General features: G+C 41.2%; 1 protein-coding gene across 1 annotated transcript in view; it reads left to right on the plus strand.

Moving 5' to 3' along the window:
- The window catches only part of pkib (protein kinase (cAMP-dependent, catalytic) inhibitor beta), a 27,208-nt gene extending 4,725 nt beyond the window's left edge, over positions 1 to 22,483 (plus strand). The window contains exons 2-3 of the mRNA XM_060041587.1: positions 19,873 to 20,051; positions 21,543 to 22,483. Of these exons, the coding sequence (XP_059897570.1) occupies positions 19,904 to 20,051; positions 21,543 to 21,628 (234 nt within the window). The 5' untranslated portion in view covers positions 19,873 to 19,903 and the 3' untranslated portion in view covers positions 21,629 to 22,483. The remainder of the gene's footprint in view (positions 1 to 19,872; positions 20,052 to 21,542) is intronic.
- The last annotated feature ends 225 nt before the right edge of the window (positions 22,484 to 22,708 follow it).

Genomic DNA, 22,708 nt, shown 5'->3' on the forward strand with positions numbered 1-22,708 from the left:
AAAATGATTAACCTTATCGTTGATAACTTACTGATGTCTGTTATTTCTACAGGACCCTCAACCAGCTCTGCAATCCAGGAGACTGATGGGATGACACACCGTGATGCTTCTACACAGGGGAAGTATACATTCACGGAACATCTCATTTATGCTGTCAGTGACTCACTCCATTGTCCTCTCCTCCATGACCAGGCAACACAGTGTCCTGAACAACATCTTGTACACACGGAACTTCTCCGGAATGATCGGCTGTGTCTACTGTACACTGGGCTGTCAGTGGATGCCTTTGAGGCTTAATCAGATGACCTGAAAGAAGGATGCAGCATCTCTCAGCTACATCCCAAGGATCAACTGTTGATGACCCTGATGGAGCTCCGGCTGAACCTATTGCAGGACGACTTCGCAGAGAGGGTGTCTCAGGCTGTTGTTAGTAGGAAAATCTCTCAGTGGCTGGACTTAATGGAGGAGAAGATGAGGTGCTATGTTCCATGGCTGCCCAGGGAGACGACCCAGGCAACGATGCCACAGAGCTTCAAGGAACATTATCCATTAACCACATGTGTAATCGACTGTTCTGAGACCCCTCTTCAGAAGGCTCACAATCTGTACTCAAGAGGAGTCTTACAGTCATTACAATGGACATAATGCAATCAAGTTCCTCATAGCTATTGCACCATGGGGTTTGATTAGGTTCATCTCTCCAGCATATGGTGGGAGATGCAGTGACAAGTTCATCACAGCCAACTCAGGGTTTCGGGAGTATCTGCGTCCAGGTGATGGCTGACCGAGGATTTGTTATCCAAGATCTTCTGTTTGAACGTAAAGTCAAGCTCGTCCTGCCAGCTTTCACCAGAAGAGGCCTTCCCTTGTCCGAAGAAGACACCATCAACACGAGGCGCATAGCCAACGTGAAAGGGTCATACGCCGCCTGAAGAACTACAGAATAGTCTCTCAAACAGTGCCCATTAACCTTGCCCCGAAATTTGACAAGATTCTGACAGTCTGAGCAGGTCTACGTAATCTTCGTGGGGACATTATACAAGAAGATGAGGAATAAGATGTTCAATCAGTTATGTTAAATCAGTTGTAATAGTTACATGGTTAATTGTTTTCTCTTGTTTATATTGTTCATTTTTACAAATCGATAACAAACTTTAACTGATATCTGTATTTTTATTCACAAACATGATGTCTGTCAGAGAGGGTCAATAAAATAAACTTCACACATTTGAGGCATTTGCTAAATCCTTTGATGTTTGAGTTAATGCTTTGACATAATACTAAAAACTAATTACATTAAAAACAATAGCCAATAATATATACAAATAGTTAAAATATGTACAAGTAGATAAGTAGTATAAAGTAATAATTTGCATAACTAAATATAACGCTCACAGAGCAACAGGCGACCTTCATTATACTCGTCTGAAACAAAAGGAAGCATGTCTCTGAAATAGAATGCTCTTAGTCTAGCCACAGTCTTTGCACAGAAAGCCTCATCATGGATGTGAAGCATTACCTGTTTTGAATGAGACCAAATCAGTAACTTGCGTGCCTTTAGCTTTGTGCAGAACAAGCCAATTTGTACTTGCATGTAAAAGCCGCGGCTAATAATTAAAAATATCCCCATATGACACCTGAGGCCACCGCCGCATGTCATCCACCCACTCGTGGAGTTCATTAACCTTGGGTGGCGAAGTACAATCCCTCAATCCAAACTTTTGTCATGTTTTTTTGTCTCTACCCACGTTAGCCTCTCCATCTTAATTCTCCGGGTATTTCAATGTAGCTATGTAGCCGTAGCTAGCCGACCCGGAAGTTTCAACACGGAAGACAATTACATTTAAAAAGGGGCGTGGCGGAATAAGGTAAATAGAGTGGTAAAACCCGCCCAATCTGGCAACACTGCCTGAACGTCATCACGCTCCAGGTCAACGTAAATCAATGAGACCAATGCCGTGTTCCAATATCCACACTTCCATGAGTACACTTAAACGAAGTACACTATCCGCACTCACTAAGTGCGCTTATTTTCAGATGTCAGTGTTATTCCAAATCGAATGCTCCCTGGTGCACTAACTGGAAATTACGATCACGACTGCCGCCACGGCTCCTCCCCCGCAATAAACATCCAGCTTTGAACAGTGAACTCTTTACGCCTAGCAGCTATAAAAAGCTAAAAAGCTATAAAAACTACAAAATGACTATGTGGAAAACGCGCCGACTTTGGCTCAGCCTGGCTCTGCCCTCTTCCGCTACGTAGCTAAGATGGCTGCCGTTGAGTACGAAAATTGTGTACATCGCCACACACGATTTGACCGTTTTGAGTACACCATCCGGGTCCTTTCAGCAGAGTTGGCATAGTTCACTTTCTACGTGAACTAGTTCAAAGTTCAGTTCACAAATTTTAAAATGAACTAGTTCAGTTCAACGTTCATAATTCAAAGATTTGAACTAAGTTCACAGTTCCAAAAAATGAACTAGTTCATAGTTCTTTTTTTCAATATGTTTTATATTATATTATATTATATTATATTTATATTATATATATTATTTTCAATAATATTATTTTTTTCCGGTATTTTGAACATCAAGCCCACTTCGGGATTTGTCTAGGATGAAATAGAGTGGTTGAATCAAGCATCGTAGCGAAATACAGTTTCTATCGTGTTTTATTGTACATTTAGCGCATTTTGTAAATCCCATTGATTTCTGTTGGAAGACTCATTGCTCGTTGGCCGGAAGCGGAAAGGGAACTAGTTTGGTTGTAGTTCAAATCTGGTTGTAGTCTTTTCGCTCGGTTCTAGCCCTACTGTTGAGTCGGAGAACCGAGCGAAAAGACTACAATCAAACGTAAACAGCCCCCGTTTCCGTTTCCGGCCAACAAGCAATGATTCTGGGAGGTATTCTAGTCCGCTGAGCTATGAGCCAGAGAGCTAACGTTATGGATTGTACATATTTATAATTCGAAATTCGTCTCAGCCTTTATACCACAGATACTCTAGGGTCTATAGCATATAACCGTGTTGTCTGATTACAGTTTGATTCATTTTTCACGATTTAACAGATCTCGTTTTGAAGAATAATCACTGCGCCATTCGTTTCAATGGGAATCGGGACGGTCTATACTTTCAACATAAAGTGTATTTATATTTTTTAATTCGTCCCAGCCTTTACACCACAGACACTATAGGGTCTATAGCATACAACCGCATTTTCTGATTGCAGTTTAATGTAACAGTAAGCTGACAACACCGCAACTGCAAATTAACCACACGGAGGTAACCGGCAACCGGTCAACCAAATGTTCTCATTCTGCGCGCGCATCCGCCGTGTTGATAAACAAATAACCCCCCAATTGAACAAAGTTAAACCGAGTTCGCGTGCCGTTCACAGACACCAGAATGAACGAGTTCACAGTAACGTTCATCAGGCAGTAATACAGTACGTTCAGTTCGCGTTCGCCGAAAATATGAACGAGTTCATGAACGCGTTCAGGCACAACACTGCCTTTCAGTACACTTATTTTCGCCCGATCTGAATCGGAACGCCCTACGTACTCAAACTTAGGCTAGTAAGTATGGATAGTATGGTTATTGGAACGCGGCACAACTGAAAACGAAGCCGGTGTGAGTACCAGATGTGTTCGGCTGCCAGATCGGCTCGGGGTCCTGCGCTTACAGATGACGTATCGACACTTGACGTATCGACACAAGCCAACGGACAAAACCCGGAAGGGTTGTTTATAAACGGTGCTCAATAAGTTTTGGTTTTGATTTCATTGAACGGAGCCCGTTCTCTCACAAAGCCATTGGAATCATGTCTAAAAGCACTGATGAATGCATGTTTTTATTTCACATATGTTAAAGTAAGGATTGGCATTGTTAAAGTTAGATATTAAGACAGTATTTTTTTAGTTTCTATTAATTGAAATGAAGAACTTGGACAGTCATATGATTGATGAGATTTTATTTGCTCATACAAAACAGAATAAATAAGACAATACATTGATACCACTGAGGAACAGCTAAATGTCAATCCATAAAAAACGGCATGTTTAGATCCCATGGTGAATTGAGGATGAATTCATGAATGTGTTCATATTAGATATTCATCCTATTCCTTGAATATATATATTTTTTTATGATTTTCCAGATGTTCAATGAATTGTATCCTTGCCTATACAACTAATAACAATAAAAAATGTAAAATTGTCCTCATGTCCACTAGGGGTATCTTTGCTCTATAATTGAACAAACATCTGTAAAATAGTAAAAATTTCAAGGTAGGCCTATAAGAATTTATATAATGTTTCGCACATTCATGAATATATCCACAATTGGCCGTGGGATCAAAACATGATGTTTTCATGGATTTACATTGAGCTGTATGTTTGTATGTGAATTGCAGTGTATGTGTTTGGATACACATACGGGCACACACACTGACATATTTGTATATTATTATATATTTTTCTATTCATGTGGCCTGCAGTGGCGATATCGCACAGGTGTATTCCCACAGGCTCTGAAAACAACAGTCATCAAGCCATACCTAACTTAACATTTTTAAGCAAAATCATTGAAAAAGCTCTTTATCAACAGCTAAATAACTACTTCAATCACTGGATGTGCCAAAATTCTCTTCAATTGAACAATGAAAAAACTGAAGTAATGGTCTTTGGTGCAAGGGATGAACAATTAAATGTCACTGCACACACCAAGGAATAAATCGTGGTGTAGTCATAGACTCAGACTTGAAATTCTAAAACCACATTAAATGCCATACTGAACTAACTGACTAAGGTGTAAATGTGAGATGCATTTTTGACTGATAGATGCTTCTGCTTAAATTATTTGGGGATTTATAAATAACAACATGAGAAAAAAAGGTCTGACAAAATCCCAATCCCAATGTATTGGTATTTTTAAGACTTTTGAAGGACTGATTAAATGCATTTTAATACCAATACCATTTAAGGTATTATTCTAAGCATTTGTATGACTTGGATTTATTCTATACATTTGCATAGCAATTAAATGACTTACTTGTAGATGTATGAAATCAATGCTTGTTAAAAACAACAGTCATCAACAGTCATCAAGTCACTTCTAAGAAAATAACAATATAGATACATCACTCATGAACAATTATAGGCTAAATAACTACTTAGCCTAATTCGTAGCAATGAATACATTTACATGTCGCTGACACACCAGCTACTGAGTGCATGCGCATATGACATCGTTTACAGGAAGTGCGTCATTATTGCCCATCTAGGAACTCCAAGCCGATCTGGCAGCCGAACACATCTGGTACTCGCACCGGTATTAAACTAAAACTGTGATTCTGAATAAAGTCTAAATTGTATCGAAATTCCGTTTGGATATTATTGAAGATACAAGTGTGTAGATTTGTTAAATGGTTTGAACGAAGGTTAACGGTTGAAAAAATTATTTAGTTACGTCAGGGCCGGCCCTGACCAATTTGGCGCCCTAGGCGAGATTTTTCCTGGATCGCAGGGTAAATTTGACTACCAATGTTCATAAACTCAGAGAAGCTATAAAGCTTTGTCTTTGAGACTCCTTGATTTTAGATAGAAAATTAAACACACAAAACGTATTACAAACCAAGTAACAAGCAATGAATCATAAATACAATATGGTATGCACAAAATACTGCAGACGTTAGAACTTTTAATAATTAAACACTTTAAAGTAAAAAAAAAAGTCTTGCAAAACAAGTGACAATGAATCACTCATACAATAAGGTATGCACAAAATACTGCAAAGAAATGCATGATGTTTACTAAAGGCATTCATAAGCAAACTAATAGATAGAGTTCAGATTCAAATGATTGTAAATACAATTAAATGTAGTATGGTTTATCTAGTTTGGTTCTAACCAGAGATTAAACAAGCACTCAACTGAAGTGTAAAAATAAAAAAAAATAAAAAATACAATAATGTATCAGGGCTGTGCAGAGGTAGATGGGACAGCAGCACCTGATGCTGTGTCACTGGGGGTGGTACTGAAATATTTTAAAAGTGCATCTGAAGAGAGAAGAGAAGTATATGTGACAACTGCATGTTACATTTTAATTAAAAAAACATGCTTGGTGTGCTCTACATGAGACTAATATAGACTAATAATGAAAATGTGATGATATTCATTCCACTTTATAGTCATTGCAATGCAATTCAGTCTAACCACAGTGCAAAAACCAGTAAAGTGCAGTGAAATGAATATATATGTATATATAGCCTATGAATGATAAGGTATGAAATATTAACAGTATATTAACTTTAACTGCACTTTAAGACTGATGTAAACTTTAACAAACATAAACTGTGACACAAACTTTAACAAACATAAACTGTAACACATAAAACCAAGTACTTACAACCACCCTATTACAATGTGGATGGACAACTAAAAGCATTTTAACTGACATACAAGCAGGAAAGACACCTGTAAAATAACACCTGAACAGGCCTAACGTTAAAGGTTGGGTATGGGATTTGCGAAACGCCAGCAGATTTTGAAAATACGCAACTCAAATGGTCCTACCCCCTCTCCTTCAACGCTGACTCTGACTCCACCCATTCCAAGTACCTGGACGCGCAATCATGCAAGAGCGCGAACACAGATGCGCGAGAGCGAGCCAGGCTAGCATAGGTTTTCGTTTAAACAACATGGCAACATTAAAAAAACAACATGGGGATGGTGGCGTCTTGTCTGCCATGGAAATTGTCTTCTACTGCTAGGTCCAAATGTGGATTAACTAGTTCCAGTAGCTATCGCAGGATAACAACAAACAGGAGCTTGCTCTGGGTCACGAGTACTGCACGAAGGGGTCGCTCGCGGGGCGCGGGGGAGGGGGAGTGCAGTACGACCGTTTGATTGACGTACTTACTGTCCAATGCAACTCGGTGGCTCTGGAAATCATTGGCTAGAGTTTTTCGAGCCCTGCCCGTTCCACAGATGATTTGCTTGTTTAATTTTCATGTCAGTACTTCTAACTCAGTGGCTGTAAGTGGGTTAGGATAAGGATTTCAAGTAATTCTGCAAAAATGGCCAAAAAAGCGAATTCCATACCCAACCTTTAAGTTTCCAAACGTCCCTAATGAATTTAAGGTGGAGTAACATTAACACACGTCGACTCAGCTATTTATTGATTATTAAACAATGTTGCTATCGTCCGAAGTAAGCTAGCAAGCTAACACTCTGCTCCAACAACGGTAACTACGATGCATTAAACTATTAATTTCATGCACTTCATCACATTGACATTACTGTACCTCTAGCTTTTTCACGTATTTCCTCCTCTTCTTTCCTTCTTTTCCTTCCTTGGGCGCCGGACGGCTTCAGTCTTTTGGACATAATTCCGATACAGTGTCATTAATCTTTTTCTTCGTCTCGGGGTCACGGTCCGGTCAGATTCAGGCAGCTGGCCTCTTGACCCCGCCCCCCTCAAAGAGGGCAGGTACAGCCAGGCAGGCACCCAGAAAAAGGGCTTCTCCATTATTTAATAGTCTTTGCTATGACTTTATGTTGCTGTGGGCTTAAATTATATTTCGAAATAATAGTAGTAATGGCACTGGTAAAAAAAAGAAGTAGTATTTATATATAGATATAATTATTATTATTATTATTATTTAGTAATTTTTTTCTCCCCCCGTTTTCGGCGCCCCCCGCGGATGACGGCGCCCCTAGCATTTGCCTATACTGCCTATGCCCAGGGCCGGCTCTGAGTTACGTCTTAAACAGTTGGACGTACCAGAGGACGGCTCTGCCGTCCTCCCATTGACTTTCATGTTAAAAAAAAGATAATATTTTAAAAGTAGAATATCTTAAAAAGTATAAAATATTTAAAAAATCTGAAAATAATTCCAAGCTATTCTGAATATTATAAAATTTGAATGGAGTCTCTAGGAGAAAAATTTAGGAAGGAGATAGGTCCCAAAGTTAATAGAGAATAAGAAAGAAAGAATAAAACTTATGAAGAACAATAGTTGAGCGCTGAATGCAGCACTCACCTAATAATCATTAGAAACGACTGAAAACGGATGCCTTGAATACTGTCTCGAAAAACCCAGACTCTTACTGTACGGGATTTTTTATTTGATGAATGAAAGGAAACCTCTGAAAATAATTTGTTTTATTGTTGAGTCCACCACCTAGCTTTGGGCTTCCCATCTTCTCCACACTGCTTCAAGCCAAGCTAATCATGTAGGTCCACGGGATGGGACAATTGAACCAATGAAAACATGTGATTCAAGATTCAAGATGATTTTATTGTCATATGCACAACAATTACAGAGCAGTCGCTGGCAATGACATTTTTTAGTCTTGGGCTCCTCCAACAGTGCAATATAAGAGACCGTAAAGGTATATGAGAAACACAAGTAGGAAAGCTGAGACTTATATCTGAGAAATAATAAAAAATAAATATAATAATAATAATAATAATAAAAATAATAAAAAACCTTACAAAAACAATAGGGTTCCAACCCGTTGGCTTGGCCCCCTAATAAAAAGTAAGTGTATAAGAGGAACACAAGTAGGAGAGCAGGGACCTAAATGCAAATCTAAATAAATGTAAAATGTAAACAGACGTGTTTATCCAAGTGGCAAGTTATACAGTGGCATGTTATAAAGTGTCATAGTGGTGAGCTAAGTAGCTTAGGAGTTCAGTAGTCTAATGGCCCGTGGGATGAAACTGCCCCTGAGTCTGGTGATGCAAGACCGGATGCTGCGGTAGCGTCTACCAGACGGGAGCAGCTGAAACAGTTTGTTACTGGGGTGATGAGGGTCTTTAATAATCTGGTTAGTCTTCTTCCTGCAGCACTGAGTGTAGAGGTCCTCCATAGATGGCAGCTCCGTCCTGGTAATGTGATGGGCAGCTTTCACCACCCTCTGTAATTTCTTACGGTTGAGGGCGGAGCAACTGCCGTACCAGGGTCTGCCCGTCAGGAAGCTCAGGATCCAGTCACAAAGGGCGGTGTTGAGCCCGAGGTCCATGAGCGTCAAAGCGAGCATGGAGGGCACAATGGGGTTGAATATTGAACTGTAGTCAATAAACAGCATTCTCACATACTGTATGTGTTCCTCTGGTCCAGGTGGGACCGGGCAGTGTGGAAGGTGAGGGCGATGGCGTTGTCTGTGGACCTGTTTGCCCTGTATGCAAACTGCAGGGGGTCCAGTGAGTCAGGGAGGGAGGTGGTGATGAATGATTTGACTAACCGCTCAAAGCACTTCCTGACGATGGAGGTGAGTGCTACTGGGCGGTGGTCGTTGTGGCAGGACGCTTTTGACTTCTTGGGGATGGGAATGATGGTGGACTTTTTGAGACATGTGGGGACCACAGACTGGAGCAGTGACTTGTTGAAAATGTCTGTAAACACACCTGCCAGCTGAACTGCACACATCCTGAGAGCCTGGCCCGGGATGCCATCAGGACCAGGGGCCTTGTGTGGATTGATCCTTTTGAAGGATTTGCACACATCTGCTCCTGTTATTACTTGTGTGCAGGGGTCCTGGTCCATCTGTACTTCCAGAGCCGGAGAGTAGCTCTCAAAACGTGCAACGTCACAATCCTTGTCCCTTGACAGTCTGTTATTGTTCTGAGTCCGGTCAGGCAGTGTAAAGGCAGCTACCTCCAAGCTCAACACGTTGGCCATGTATTTGTTGTTCTGCGACCACTTCTGTCGCCTACACAATATCGGCATATGTTTGTGTCAATAGTGATCCTTCAACTGATTTAGCACAATGATCTCACAAGCAGTCTCTTTAGAGTGGAATATTCTAATCAGAAAATATTTTAAGATAAATGTCATGAGCTGCTTTCTAACCATAAAAAAACACCTAAATGACAGGATTCAAACATCCTGTGGCATGATTACACACACACACACACACACACACACACACACACACACACACACACACACACACACACACACACACACACACACACACACAGCCATGAGGGGAGGTTCTATTTTTAATAAGAAAAATAATGAGCACCATGTCAATCTCTCTAGAGGACGCGCCTCAAGTGTCCGCTAGCCTTACTCAGAGTTCATTCCCTGTCAACTGTTGATTGTTGACTTGTTGTTCACATCTGTGGCACAATTATGACAATCTCCATTCTCTACGCTGCAGGCGTGGGTCTCAGGCACTATTTACACACACAACTACCCACCTCAACATGGCCTTTGTATGAGTGATCCTCACACCTTCCTGGCTCTCTCTCACGTGCCTTGTGTCATCAGTCATCAGTCCTGCCAATGCCGTTGCCAAGGCAACAATTTCCATCCCAGGAACCATGAAGACTTTGGATTAGGGACTATACAGATGTTCAACTCTCTTTCAGGGAAATGCAGGTTGAACTTGTCCATATGCAGATAAAAACATCATTCATATTATGTTTCACGCAAACCTTTACCAATGGATCACTAGCATTTGTAGATAAATATAATTAATTGCCAATATGTTTAGAGTTAGTCATTTGACTTGAAAAGAAGGAAGGCAAGGCGAGGCAAGGCAAGGCAACTTATTTAGATAGCACTTTTCATACACAAGGGAGACTCAAAGTGCTTCACATAGAAACATCGTCATACAATAAAATTAAATAATAAGTAAAAGAAAACAAAAGCAATGTATGAAAAGTTCATTTAATGAGACCATTATAGAAAGCACCTGTAAGAAGACCATGTCAGTAATCAACTTTGCTAGTGAAAACAGGCATGTACGTTTTTGTAGGTCTTGTTTTTAAGGCGAAAATAGGCAGATTTTGTGACTGATTTCACGTGACTGTTGAAATGTAAATCTGAGTCCATGATAACCTCTAGATTACTGGCTTTGATTGAGGTTTTCAGGGACAGAGAGTGAAGGTGTGGAGTTACTTTAAGCTTTTCCGTTTCAGCAACAAATACAATTATCTCGTTTTCTTTTTCCTCATTTAGTTGAAGGAAAGGTTGGCAAATGCAGTTTTTGACTCACTCAATGCACTGGCACAGCAGATCTATGGGCCGATAGCGCTACATAGACTTGCGTGTCATGGGCATAGCAATGTATATATATATATTTTTTGAATGATTTGTCCTAGTGGGAGGCTCCCACTGGGAGCATGTAGATATTGAATAAAGAGGGTCCTAAGATCGAACCGTGTGGGATTCCACATGTCACGCGGGTTTGTTCTGATACAAAGTCGCCAATGGAAACAAAGTAGTTCCTATTTTGTTGATAGGACCTAAACCCGTTCAAGACTGTGCCTGAATGCCCCAACCAGTTTTCTAATCCGTCCAAAAGTATTTAATGGTCTACAGTGTTGAATGCAGCACTGAGGTCTAGTAGCATTAGTTTTGAGATTTTGCCAGAGTCTGTGTGAAGACGGATGTCGTTTACAACTTTAATAAGGGCGGTCTCGTGCTGTGAAGAGGTTGAAATCCTGATTGGAAGATGTCATAGCAACCAGTTGAGGTCAGGAAGTGATTAAGTTGCTGAGGACTTTCTCAATGATTTACTTATGAGGGGTAGATTTGATATTGGTCTGTAGTTGTTAAAAGTAGAGGCATCTATTTTTTAAAAGGGGTTTAATAACTGTAGTATTCACGGCTTTTGGGAAATAGCCTGTTTGGAGAGTGTTGTTAACTATTTGCAATATGCCTATTGCTTGGCAGTCAAAAACATTCTGAAAGAGGTTGGTAGGTCAGTGTTTCCCATACATAGACCATTGTGTGGCGCGGCGCCACAGAATCAACATCGAGCGCCACGAATTGATTCTGTCTTTTTTATTTTTATTTTTTTGCATTATTTTTTTTTTTAAATAACGCAATTTGGAAATCTAAAAATCGTTCCGTCCATTCATCTCTGCATAGCACTCGTTCCCCCTGTCATTCTCACACACACACACACACACACACACACACACACACACACACACACACACACACACACACGCCGCCCCACCGCCGAGCCGCCGCCCGCACCACACATTGGTCCTTGGTCTGTGGGAAACACTGTAGGTACAATATCAAGGCAACAGGTTGAATGGCTTTAATTGTGTCACTGTTTCCACAAGAGTTTTAGAGTCTATGACATTAAAGCATTTCACCATTGCCACGTTACTTTTGCCTGAACAGGGTGGTAGTCCAACAGGGACATGGAGAACGATTATACCTTCTCCCTTCTCCTTGGTCCCTTCTCCCTGGTCCCTTCTCCCTGGTCCCTGGTCCCTTCTCCCTGGTCCCTGGTCCCTTCTCCCTGGTCCCTGGTCCCTTCTCCCTGGTCCCTTCTCCCTGGTCCCTGGTCCCTTCTCTCTGGTCCCTTCTCCCTTGTCCCTTCACCCTGCTCCCTTCTCCCTGGTCCCTTCTCCCTGGTCCCTTCTCCCTGGTCCCTGCTCCCTGGTCCCTTCTCCCTGGTCCCTTCTCCCTGGTCCCTGGTCCCTTCTCCCTGGTCCCTTCTCCCTGGTCCCTTCTCCCTGGTCCCTGGTCCCTTCTCCCTGGTCCCTGGTCCCTTCTCCCTGGTCCCTTCTCCCTGGTCCTCGGTCCCTTGGACTGTAGGCACTCACACTCGACTTGTCAACACTTGACTTGTCTGTTGTTCTGTTGTTCTTGTTGACTTGTCCTTTTAGAACGTCCCTGTTGTTGTTGTTGACTTGTCCTTTTAGAACGTCCTTGTTGTTGTTTACTTGTCCTTTTAGAACATCCCTGTGGTTGTCGTTGACTTTTCCTTTTAGAACGTCCCTGTTGCTCTTGTTGACTTGTCCTTGTTGGAGCCCCACTGGGATACTAACCCAGATACAGATGGGCAGGGCCTCCCCGGTCTCATTATACTGTTCATCCCTCCCACTCCCTTCCCTTCTCCCTGCTCCCTTCTCCTGCTCCCTTCTCCCTGCTCCCTGGTCCATTCTCCAGGAACAGAGAGTATGGATAACATAAACACACACACACACACACACACACACACACACACACACACACACACACACACACCCACACACACACACACACACACACACACACACACACACACACACACACACACACACACACATGAAAAACAGACACATCTATACAAAAGGGTAGATGTTTGAGAGCCCTGAACCTTAGGCTGCGTTTTGTGAGACCTTGAGGGATATATCCGGAAATGCTTTAAATAGAAAGTAGGATTATGACATCCACTACAGCTCTCTCTCTCGCTCTCTCTCTCTCTCTCTCTCTCTCTCTCTCTCTCTCTCTCTCTCTCTCTCTTTCTCTCTCTCTTTCTCTCTCTCTCTCTCTCTCTCTCTCTCTCTCTCTCTCTCTCTCTCTCTCTCTCTCTCTCTCTCTCTCTCTCTCTCTCTCTGTCTCTGTCTTTCACACCCTCTCTCTCACATGCTCTCTATTTCCCTCTCACTCGGTCTGGGTTGTTAACATGCTACAGTGTTGTGAAACTTTGGCCTGTATCTCAAAGCACAGTGTACAATCAGGATTGTACACTGCCTGCAGTACACTATTTTGTCCACCTGCCTATTGTGGAGCACACTGTCTCTGCTTGGTTATTTGGGAAACTTCAAAACAAGAGCAGACATATTGCAATTTCTGTGTTGCGACATAAGTGATGGACAAGACAGATAATAAATCATGTATACTTGAATGCATTGCTAAGGTTTGCATTGTTCTAGTGCATCCAATTGTATCTCATAGCACCTAAAACTTTATTTATACAATAGGATTTGATCGCAATATATAATTGACCCAAAGCATATTGGAAAGGTAGTTTCAACCATAGAATTACAACTCATACAAATGACTCATAATAGTATTTTTGTATTCTGAAATTTTACAAATGTGCAGCCAACCTTTCTGGGTCAAGGTACATAAATGCCTATGGCTATATACATGGCTGAATATATATGGCTATATGGCTATATATACATACAACAGTCCGATAGACTTTTGTACCTTTAATGACAATTAAAGCACACTTCAATAAGTCCCTCTTATAGTGTGCTAACATGACCCGATAATAAAAAACGGCTTACAGTACACTAGTACATATAGAAGAAAAGTGTACTTATAGCACTATAAATTATGTACCTTGGTCCATTTAAAGGTCCCATGACATGCTATTTTATGTATTCTTTAATATAGGTATTAGTGGGCAACTAACACAGTATTCAAAGACGTTCCCTAAATTCAGCCGTGGTGCAGAGTTACAGCCACTCCGAGCCAGTCGCACATTGAGCTTCCCCCAAATGCGCTGTTTCGGTGGGCGTGTCAAGGAGGAGGGTGGGGGTGTGGCCCTGAGCAGCTTGCAGCCACCATGCGCTCTGTTTACAGTGGATGTATCGCAATGGCGAGCCGCACACAGCCTTTAGCCGTGTTCTGTAAATATTCTAGAACACACGGGAGTCCTGGAGCTCTATATCTAAATATTATCATATAGCCTACACAGATATCTATATCATATAATATATATTATCATGGCCAAAAGCTGTGTGAGCCGATATTATGAATCTCAAACGACCGCGTTGGGTTCTCCGACGTTCCTGGTTCTTCAACGTCCACATCAATGTGAATACACACACTGTAACGCAAGTGTTTCTTGTCGGTTCTTTGACGTGTCTTGTATTTCCACAACGAGACTGTCGTGGGGGTTATCTGAGCCATGGTTGAGAAGAAATTGGGGGAAAGGAACTTTGATTTGACTCGCTGAAGTACATGAACTACGACATGCCGCCGGTTGCCGCGAGGCACCATCGCCCGGCAGCGGGCAGCCGGCAGCAGGCAGCGCGCGGTTCAGTCGACTTCAGGTTGATGTGAAAGTGGAAGAACCAGAGACGTCGCAGAACCCGACAAAGTCGTTTGTGATTCATAATATCGTCTGGAGGCGCACACAATATGTTATATGATATAGATATCTATGTATATGATATTATTTAGATATAGAGCTCCAGGACTGTAACGCAGCAGAGCAGAACAGCTAGTGCTCGTTTTACACCAAACGCAAGTTTTAGCCACTGGGGGACCATAGGCAGGCTAGGGGAACTCATATTTATGTTAGAAAACCTCATAAATTGAGATTTTCATGTCATGGGACCTTTAAACACTGCTTACGGCCTGTTTATACCAACAAATCAATAAAGGAAATGGATGAGCCATCACTTCAAGCTACAGAAGTCCGAACCAAGCATCTCTGTAGGAGCAGGAATTTCTGTAAAAAGGAGCCGACTCTGTAAAAAGGAGCCGACTCAATAATAGTGCATTGAATCCATTTCTACCTAAATAAACCCTTTTCTTACTGTGCAAATCTATGCAGGTCTTAAATCTCTTTAAACCTCTCCAACTGTACTTCCATCTGATAACCTTACAACCTAAATGAAAATGTTCAAATAACACTATTTTTTTACTTTAATGAGACAAACTCCTATGCGTTAACATTTCTTGTGAGCAGTTAATATCGTTATTGCAGATTTATTGTGCCATTTGTTATGAAAGACATTGGCCAGGGATCACAGGAAGCGGCAAGATGGGACAAGAGGGTACAGCCGTCCAATAGGGAAGGTATCTCTCCCTAGATACCCCACCATCTTAGATAGCTTAGTATGCGCTGTGTCATAATCACACTTAATCTCACAAGTCCATCACCACCACAGTTGTTGCTGGTACCCAGGATACCATAAGAAAAAGAGAGGATAGAAGCAGTGCCTGCAGATTGCGTCCTATCGGCTCTCCGGGCATCCTCGCCCTCCAGGGCTACTAATGAAGCTGCAGCTCACTGAATGGCTAAAACCGTCAGCAATGAGAAGGCATCTCTGAATCACACCAAGTACCTTGAAATTAACCTGAGCCTTCAACAGGACTACTGGCTGTTCTTTATACCTGTTTAGTGACCTGAGCCTTCAACAGGACTACTGGCTGTTCTTTATATACCTGTTTAGTGACCTGAGCCTTCAACAGGACTACTGGCTGTTCTTTATAGACCTGTTTAGTGACCTGAGCCTTCAACAGGACTACTGTCTGTTCTTTCAAATGTATTTTGGGCCATTCAAATACTTGACCATTATTTTATCTTCTCCTATAGTAGACTTTCTTAATTCATCTGACATTTCAAGGACAGACACAAGTTGCAGCCGGTAAAGAGAGATGTGGATCTAATGATTAATTAGCAACATATATAATTTAGCTATTTGTGCTATGTTTGGAATGCCAATTTGAGCATAAAAGCTTAAACTATACTAATTCAACATAGTCTAGTTTATTTTGTGAAGCCATATGATGATAAACAAATGTAATTTATGAAAATAAAATGTAAACTCTAGCATGATCAGTGTAAGGTAGCCCAAGCAATAAAGTAACCCCTTCTATTTTTTGTTATTTCAGAAGAGCGCAGCAAATGTCGCATGAAGTATGAAGATCAATTTAATGTATTAAAAAAGATAAATGGGAAAATCCAGGGGAACAGTTCGGGTCTAAGTCAAAGCTTGAACACAAATGATCCGGGAGGAAATAAATACCAAAAGGAAAGTCATCAAAGTGCGTCTCTCACCCAAAATGTAAGGGTCGCAATGGGTAACGATCCAATTGTTTTTCCATCTTTATTTAACACTTGCCATTTTTAATTGTGGACCTTGTGAGCCTGGTGAGCGACCGAGTGAGTGAGTGATCTGAACTTGGGACAGGCAAGTCTGCTGACGATTTGGGGGCACACACACACACACACACACACACACACACACACACACACACACACACACACACACACACACACACACACACACACACACACACACACACACACACACACACACACACACACACACCACACATTCTCGTTCTCTCTCAGATGTGTGTGTAATGGGGTTATGAAGGCCCCTTCCCCTACCGTCTCCTCTGTCCAGGCATGGAACGTTGGGATCCTGCGATCAGCTTTGATCATGTAATCAAACTTTGGTATATTCATGGTATATGAATGCTGCGGAGACAGTTCAGTGCAGTTATTTGGCAGTTTCCATGACGATGACTATTCAGTTGTAAGATTTAATTATAAAACATTTATTTAGTTTGTTTGCTTAATATAAAATAATATGATTATTTTATGTTTATTTTCTCGTTTGTATTATAAATTAAAGTTAATTGAAATGATTGGGCAGCTGTGGCACACCGGGTGTCTAGCCTATAGATAGAGAAAGAAGGGCAGAGGTAAGACAGGCACTGGGAAGGGTCATGGTTTTTTATCAGCTGTACCAGAGAGACAGAGGAGAGGAGTTGGCAAGTTCCCACTGTTGCACATTTGTTTTGTTCGCTTGTAACACCGAACACCGAAAATAAACCTCCAGAAAACCCCAAATCCCGACTGGCCAGTTGACTCCTTGCCCACACTACGTAAGATTTGTCCCCCTGGTTCCTCAGTGGCTATTTTGATTACGCTGCTTTGTTTGCTTTCTTTATATTCCAGTTGTTGTTTTATTGAGGACAAATCGCCACTACAGTATGTAATAAGACTTATTACATACGTTAAACTTATTGCATACATTATACATTTAGCATCCATACATTAAACATATAACATGCATTAAGGTGACCTTGGGTGTTTTGAAAGGCGCCTCTAAATTAAATGTATTATTATTATTATTATTATTATTATTAAACATTATTATTATTTTCCCTATTCAACTGACACAGCATAATCTCTCACGTGTGTGCTGTGTGCGATGTTTGTTGTGGGTTTCTCAGCTTCTCTATTTCCTACCAAGATTACATCCAGTGTATAAATAGCAGGCTAGGCTCTATCTCTCCGTCAGACACAATGCCACTAATAGCCTGGCCATCCAAGGCCAACAAAAAGACAGAGGTTTGTTTAAAGGGACAATCTTAGAAGGAGTCTGTGGGTGGGGTGTTGGGTCACCATCGGGTCCAATAGGGAGGGAAGGATTTCCATGCCGTTTCTATTTGACTGCGTCCCACTGTTGATGTCTGCATGCGTTTCGATTTGCATTGGTCTGAATGGAGGTGGTTGGATGTGGGATAAGAAGGTTGTTTACTTTGTGTGTATGCTCAAAAATGCGTTGTTTGTAGAATCACTAGCTGTAAACAGAGGCATTCCTCTCCTGGCCTTATTGTCGCTAATGGGATTGTGTGTGCTAAACTCTACCAAAGAACAAACATGATTAATCTATATAGTTATTTCTTCTGATACCAGATACATAGCCTAGGATTTAAAACAATCATTATGCAGATTTATTTTATTGAATTGATTTCGATAGCTTCGTTTTTAAATTAATAATGATATCATTCCAAGGTATTTGTTTTCATTAACCGTACACATCTGTTCAGTCAAAGGATTTTGATTTCTACTTTTCTGACACTGAGCTGCCCCCTACTGGCACTAAGCAGGTACACATCTGAGGACTGCAGGCCTTATTTTACTTGCTGTCTTTCTTCTCCTTGATAGATTGATCTTGTATTTGCATTAGTATTCAAGATTCAAGGTCTTTATTTATTAAATGTGCAGCGCAGTGAAATGCTAGCATATTACTATTGCCTGACATTATTCAATATTTTTATTATTCTAAGATAATGCAAGCATTTCAGCAGCATTTAGACTGGTGGAGGTGTCCCACCATTCCAAACCACAGGAAGAGCCATATAACGAGCATTGAAGGTGGAGGTTCCCATTCCCACCAGTGTGAACCACAGGAAGACCCATATGATGCAGCATTAAAGGGGCAGTGTGCCATGTGTTGAGATTCCTTGATCAATTAAAAATTGGTATACGTTATTACATCTGTAAATCTTAGGTCATAGTTTTACAAGTATAACTATAAGTTCTGATCATTTATCGTAACAGTAGGTGAATATAGGGCTTTAACAACGTCGCATCGCAATGAACAACAATTAGATTGGTCATTATGGACAGACATGTTGTGTGTGAAAGGTCTGCAGCGTTTCTCATGTGAGAAATGGAAAGAAAAATGTTATAAGCATAGGTTGTAGTATATTTGTATTTATGTTAATTTAGGATTTTACAGTACTACAACTCTTTCGAGGCAATAGAAAACATAGAGCATTGCCAATATAATTATACCACAATGATTTCTGATGTACAAGCCCTATAGGATGCTTTTGATAACATTATGCTGTGCAGTCGAATTCTAAGAACCTAGTTTAAGTTATCGTGTGCAGTTGTATTGCAACAATTTGTTTTTTAACTCTCTCCAAAAGAATGACCCATCGATGTGTGAACGAATGCATTGCCATTCATCATAATTACTCTCATCCGCAAACTGCCTTTTGCTACACTATTTTATACATTGATAAGGAAGTGAAACCTCATTATAATTAAATCCTCTTAAAAATAGGATGTTTCGGTGGAAGGACAGAGCATAAGCTCTTCTTCACAGGCTCTATGAGGCATGCAAGAGGGTTAAGGGGGACAACTATATATAACGCTATGTGTTCGGATGGGGGAGCTTTTTCTGGCCAGCGTTGGATTCTGATGAGTTTAAACTCAGACAGTTATAGTATACAACCACGGTACTTCTACACAATGACACTAAGAAAGTAGTGCAGTTCACGTGTTACTTCACACATGCCAGGACATGTGTGCCCACCACCACTTAGATTTACACTTGGCCTAAAGAGAATTCCCACAGCTCAATAGCAATGAAGCACAGGGGAGTGGCATAGCTAAATTCCTTACAGCATTTAGAAATGGCTATCGATCCAACTGTGTGTTTGAGTCCATGCTGGTGGGGACAACACGTATGTGAACTATCAGGGTTTCCGTCACTCGAACTGTGTTAGTTATATGCATTGAGCTGAATTGACAAACCCTTGTAATAATCCTACTCTAAACTGTTGGGTGTTGTGTTTCTCCCAGGGCTATGAGGCTACGAGGATAGCTGCCCGCCATGACTGATGTGGAGCCCGTTGTGACAGACTTTGCGTCTACGGCGCGTACCGGGCGACGTAACGCCATCCCCGACCTCCTGGGGGCCGCCGCCGGACCGTCCGGCTCCGCGGAGCTGTCCAACAAACTGGCAGAGCTCTCAGTCGTGGGTGCGGATATGTTGCTCTGTCTGTTTTCTCCTTACAGCCGGACATACTACACATACAGCGTTTCCTTTCAAAAAGCATCTTGTTCTAAATGTTCCTTGATTGCAATATTTTGATAAAGTATGTGAAAGAATGAGTCCATAACAGGAGTGGAGGCCTTGGTTGCAGATCTGAACAGTAAAGTGTCTGTGTTGGCCATCGATATGAGCATGGACACATGATCAGCCACTGAGTGTAGTGAGAGCAGGTTCTCGGTCTCTAGGATCATGAGGTCGGAGTAACAAACCCACTGACAACAGGAAGAGCACACTGCATCACATGACAGTCCGATCCAGAGGAGGAGGACACATCTATAGTGTCTATATATCCAATCAGAGGAGGAGGCCACATCTATAGTGCACTATATATCCAATCAGATGAGGTAGATACATCTATAGAGACTATATATCGAATCAGAGGAGGAAGATACATCTATAGTGTCTATATATCCAATCAGAGGAGGTAGACACATCAATAGTGTCTATAAATCGAAAAAGATGAGGGAGATAAACCTATAGTGTCTATATATCCAATCAGAGGAGGTAGCCACATCAATAGTGTCTATATATCCAAAAAGATGAGGGAGATAAAGCTATAGTGTATATATATCCAATCAGAGAAGGTAGACACATCAATATAGTCTACCTATCCAAAAAGATGAGGGAGATAAACCTATACTGTACTATATATCCAATCAGATGAGGAAGGGGCCACCATTGTGAAAGGCCTTGCTGTCGTTTTTTGACTGACAACTTTGTGTTGTTTCTCCTGACTCTTTTTGGACCAGTATCATAGCATAACACCAACAGACAGTGACGCCACGAGATGAGAGGATTGAGAGACGTGAAAATGTAGTGATAGTAACTTGCTGATGAATGCTTACATTTTAGTTTAGTGTTAGTGAGAAATAATACGAGAATGTCTCATAAAGAGACTGGACTCAGTTAATGATGATAGCCTAACAGCAAACATATTTTGACATTTATTTTAAATGTTATCAAAAATATCTCAATATTATATATTTGATATCTATATTTCTTTACATGGGAACCTGAATGTGTCTCATCCCTTATGCCTTATTACCCCTTCTATGCATGGACATTTATGGAGACGGATGTATTAAATAATAATATGCAGGGTATGTCTCTGTGTTTATGCCTGCGTGTCTGAGCCAAAACAGGGATGACAGTAGCTCAGAGCGGGTTGACTGGTAATCAGATGGTTGCTAGTTCGATCCCCGGCTCTTCCTAGCTGAGGGTCAAGGTGTCCCTGAGCAAGACGCCTCACCCAAACTGCTCCTGACTCTGGTTGACTAACTTGACTGACTCTGCCGGGGGTGTGTGAATGTGTGCATGAATGGTTGTAAGTCGCTTTGGATGAAAGCATCAGCAAAATCCCTTCAATGTAAACACCAGCCTCTGCATCTATGAATATTGTGCTGTGTGTGTGTCTTAGAGGACGCTGATGGAGCTGGTGAGGGCCCATCCACCTGCCCCGCACAGTGCCCCGGGGATGAGGAGGAGAAGGCAGAGGGGAAGTAATGCCCCTCCCTCTGTGATGATCACCTCGTCACCCTTGATGTTGGACCAATGGTCCTCTGATGGGAGATGTGGTGAGACGCTGGAGACGAGCCATCAGTCTCATCAAAACACACCAGCGGACGACGGGAGGGAGGCATGAAGAAGAAGGACACACACACACACACACACACACACACACACACACCAGCTGGTCTTAACTTGATAAACTGCCACTCATTGTCTCTATGCAACATCAGCCAGGATTAGGTCACTGGAAGACAGTTGGGGAGATAACGTTCAGTGGTTAAGAACTGTGATATCGGTGACAGTGACAAGAACACCAGTTCCAATGATGATTTAGTAATAACGCTGGTTGGAGATTAAAGATGAAGGTCATCAAGGTGGCCCATAAATCTTAATATCCCCTGTGTGGATAACAATGTGATATTGATAAAAACATTCAAATTGTGTCCTTCGGGAAAAAAAGGTTGTTTTCCATTTGAAAAAAATGATAAGAATTGTATATTGTGTGATGGGCTGAGTTGCTACCAACAGCATTTATTCTCTGAATGTCAGCAGCGTAGTTGCAGGAGTGTCTCTAATTGCACAAGGGAGTTGTTTGTTTTGAAACATTAGGTGATGTAAAATACAACTTTTATCTCTTCTGTGGTTGACAATGATGTGTTCCATTGTAAATCTTTGCCTTTTGTGTGTTTTGATTTGTACATCAACATTCATTTACAAAATCATTATGAATTATTATTATCTGTATGTCAAGTCTGTATAGTTTTACATCGCAGTATATTTGCACATACCCTGTAAAAAGATGCATTTCAATCTTGACTGCCGCTAATAAATATTGTGCTTTAGATTACATATCTATGATATCGGCCAGTGTTTGTAAATAGTTCATGTGTGTATGTTCATTTACATCTTATAATCTATACGCTATATATATAATTCTAATATATATAATACATTACGCTTAATAATATCAAGTAGAGTAGATTAGGCCTTTAAACTACAGCATTTCCCAACAGAGTAGGCCTATATACTACAGTAATACCTAATCGAGTAGGCTAGGCCTATATATTACAGTAA

This window comes from Gadus macrocephalus, chromosome 21 (genome assembly GCF_031168955.1).
Source record: "Gadus macrocephalus chromosome 21, ASM3116895v1".
NCBI lineage: Eukaryota > Metazoa > Chordata > Actinopteri > Gadiformes > Gadidae > Gadus > Gadus macrocephalus.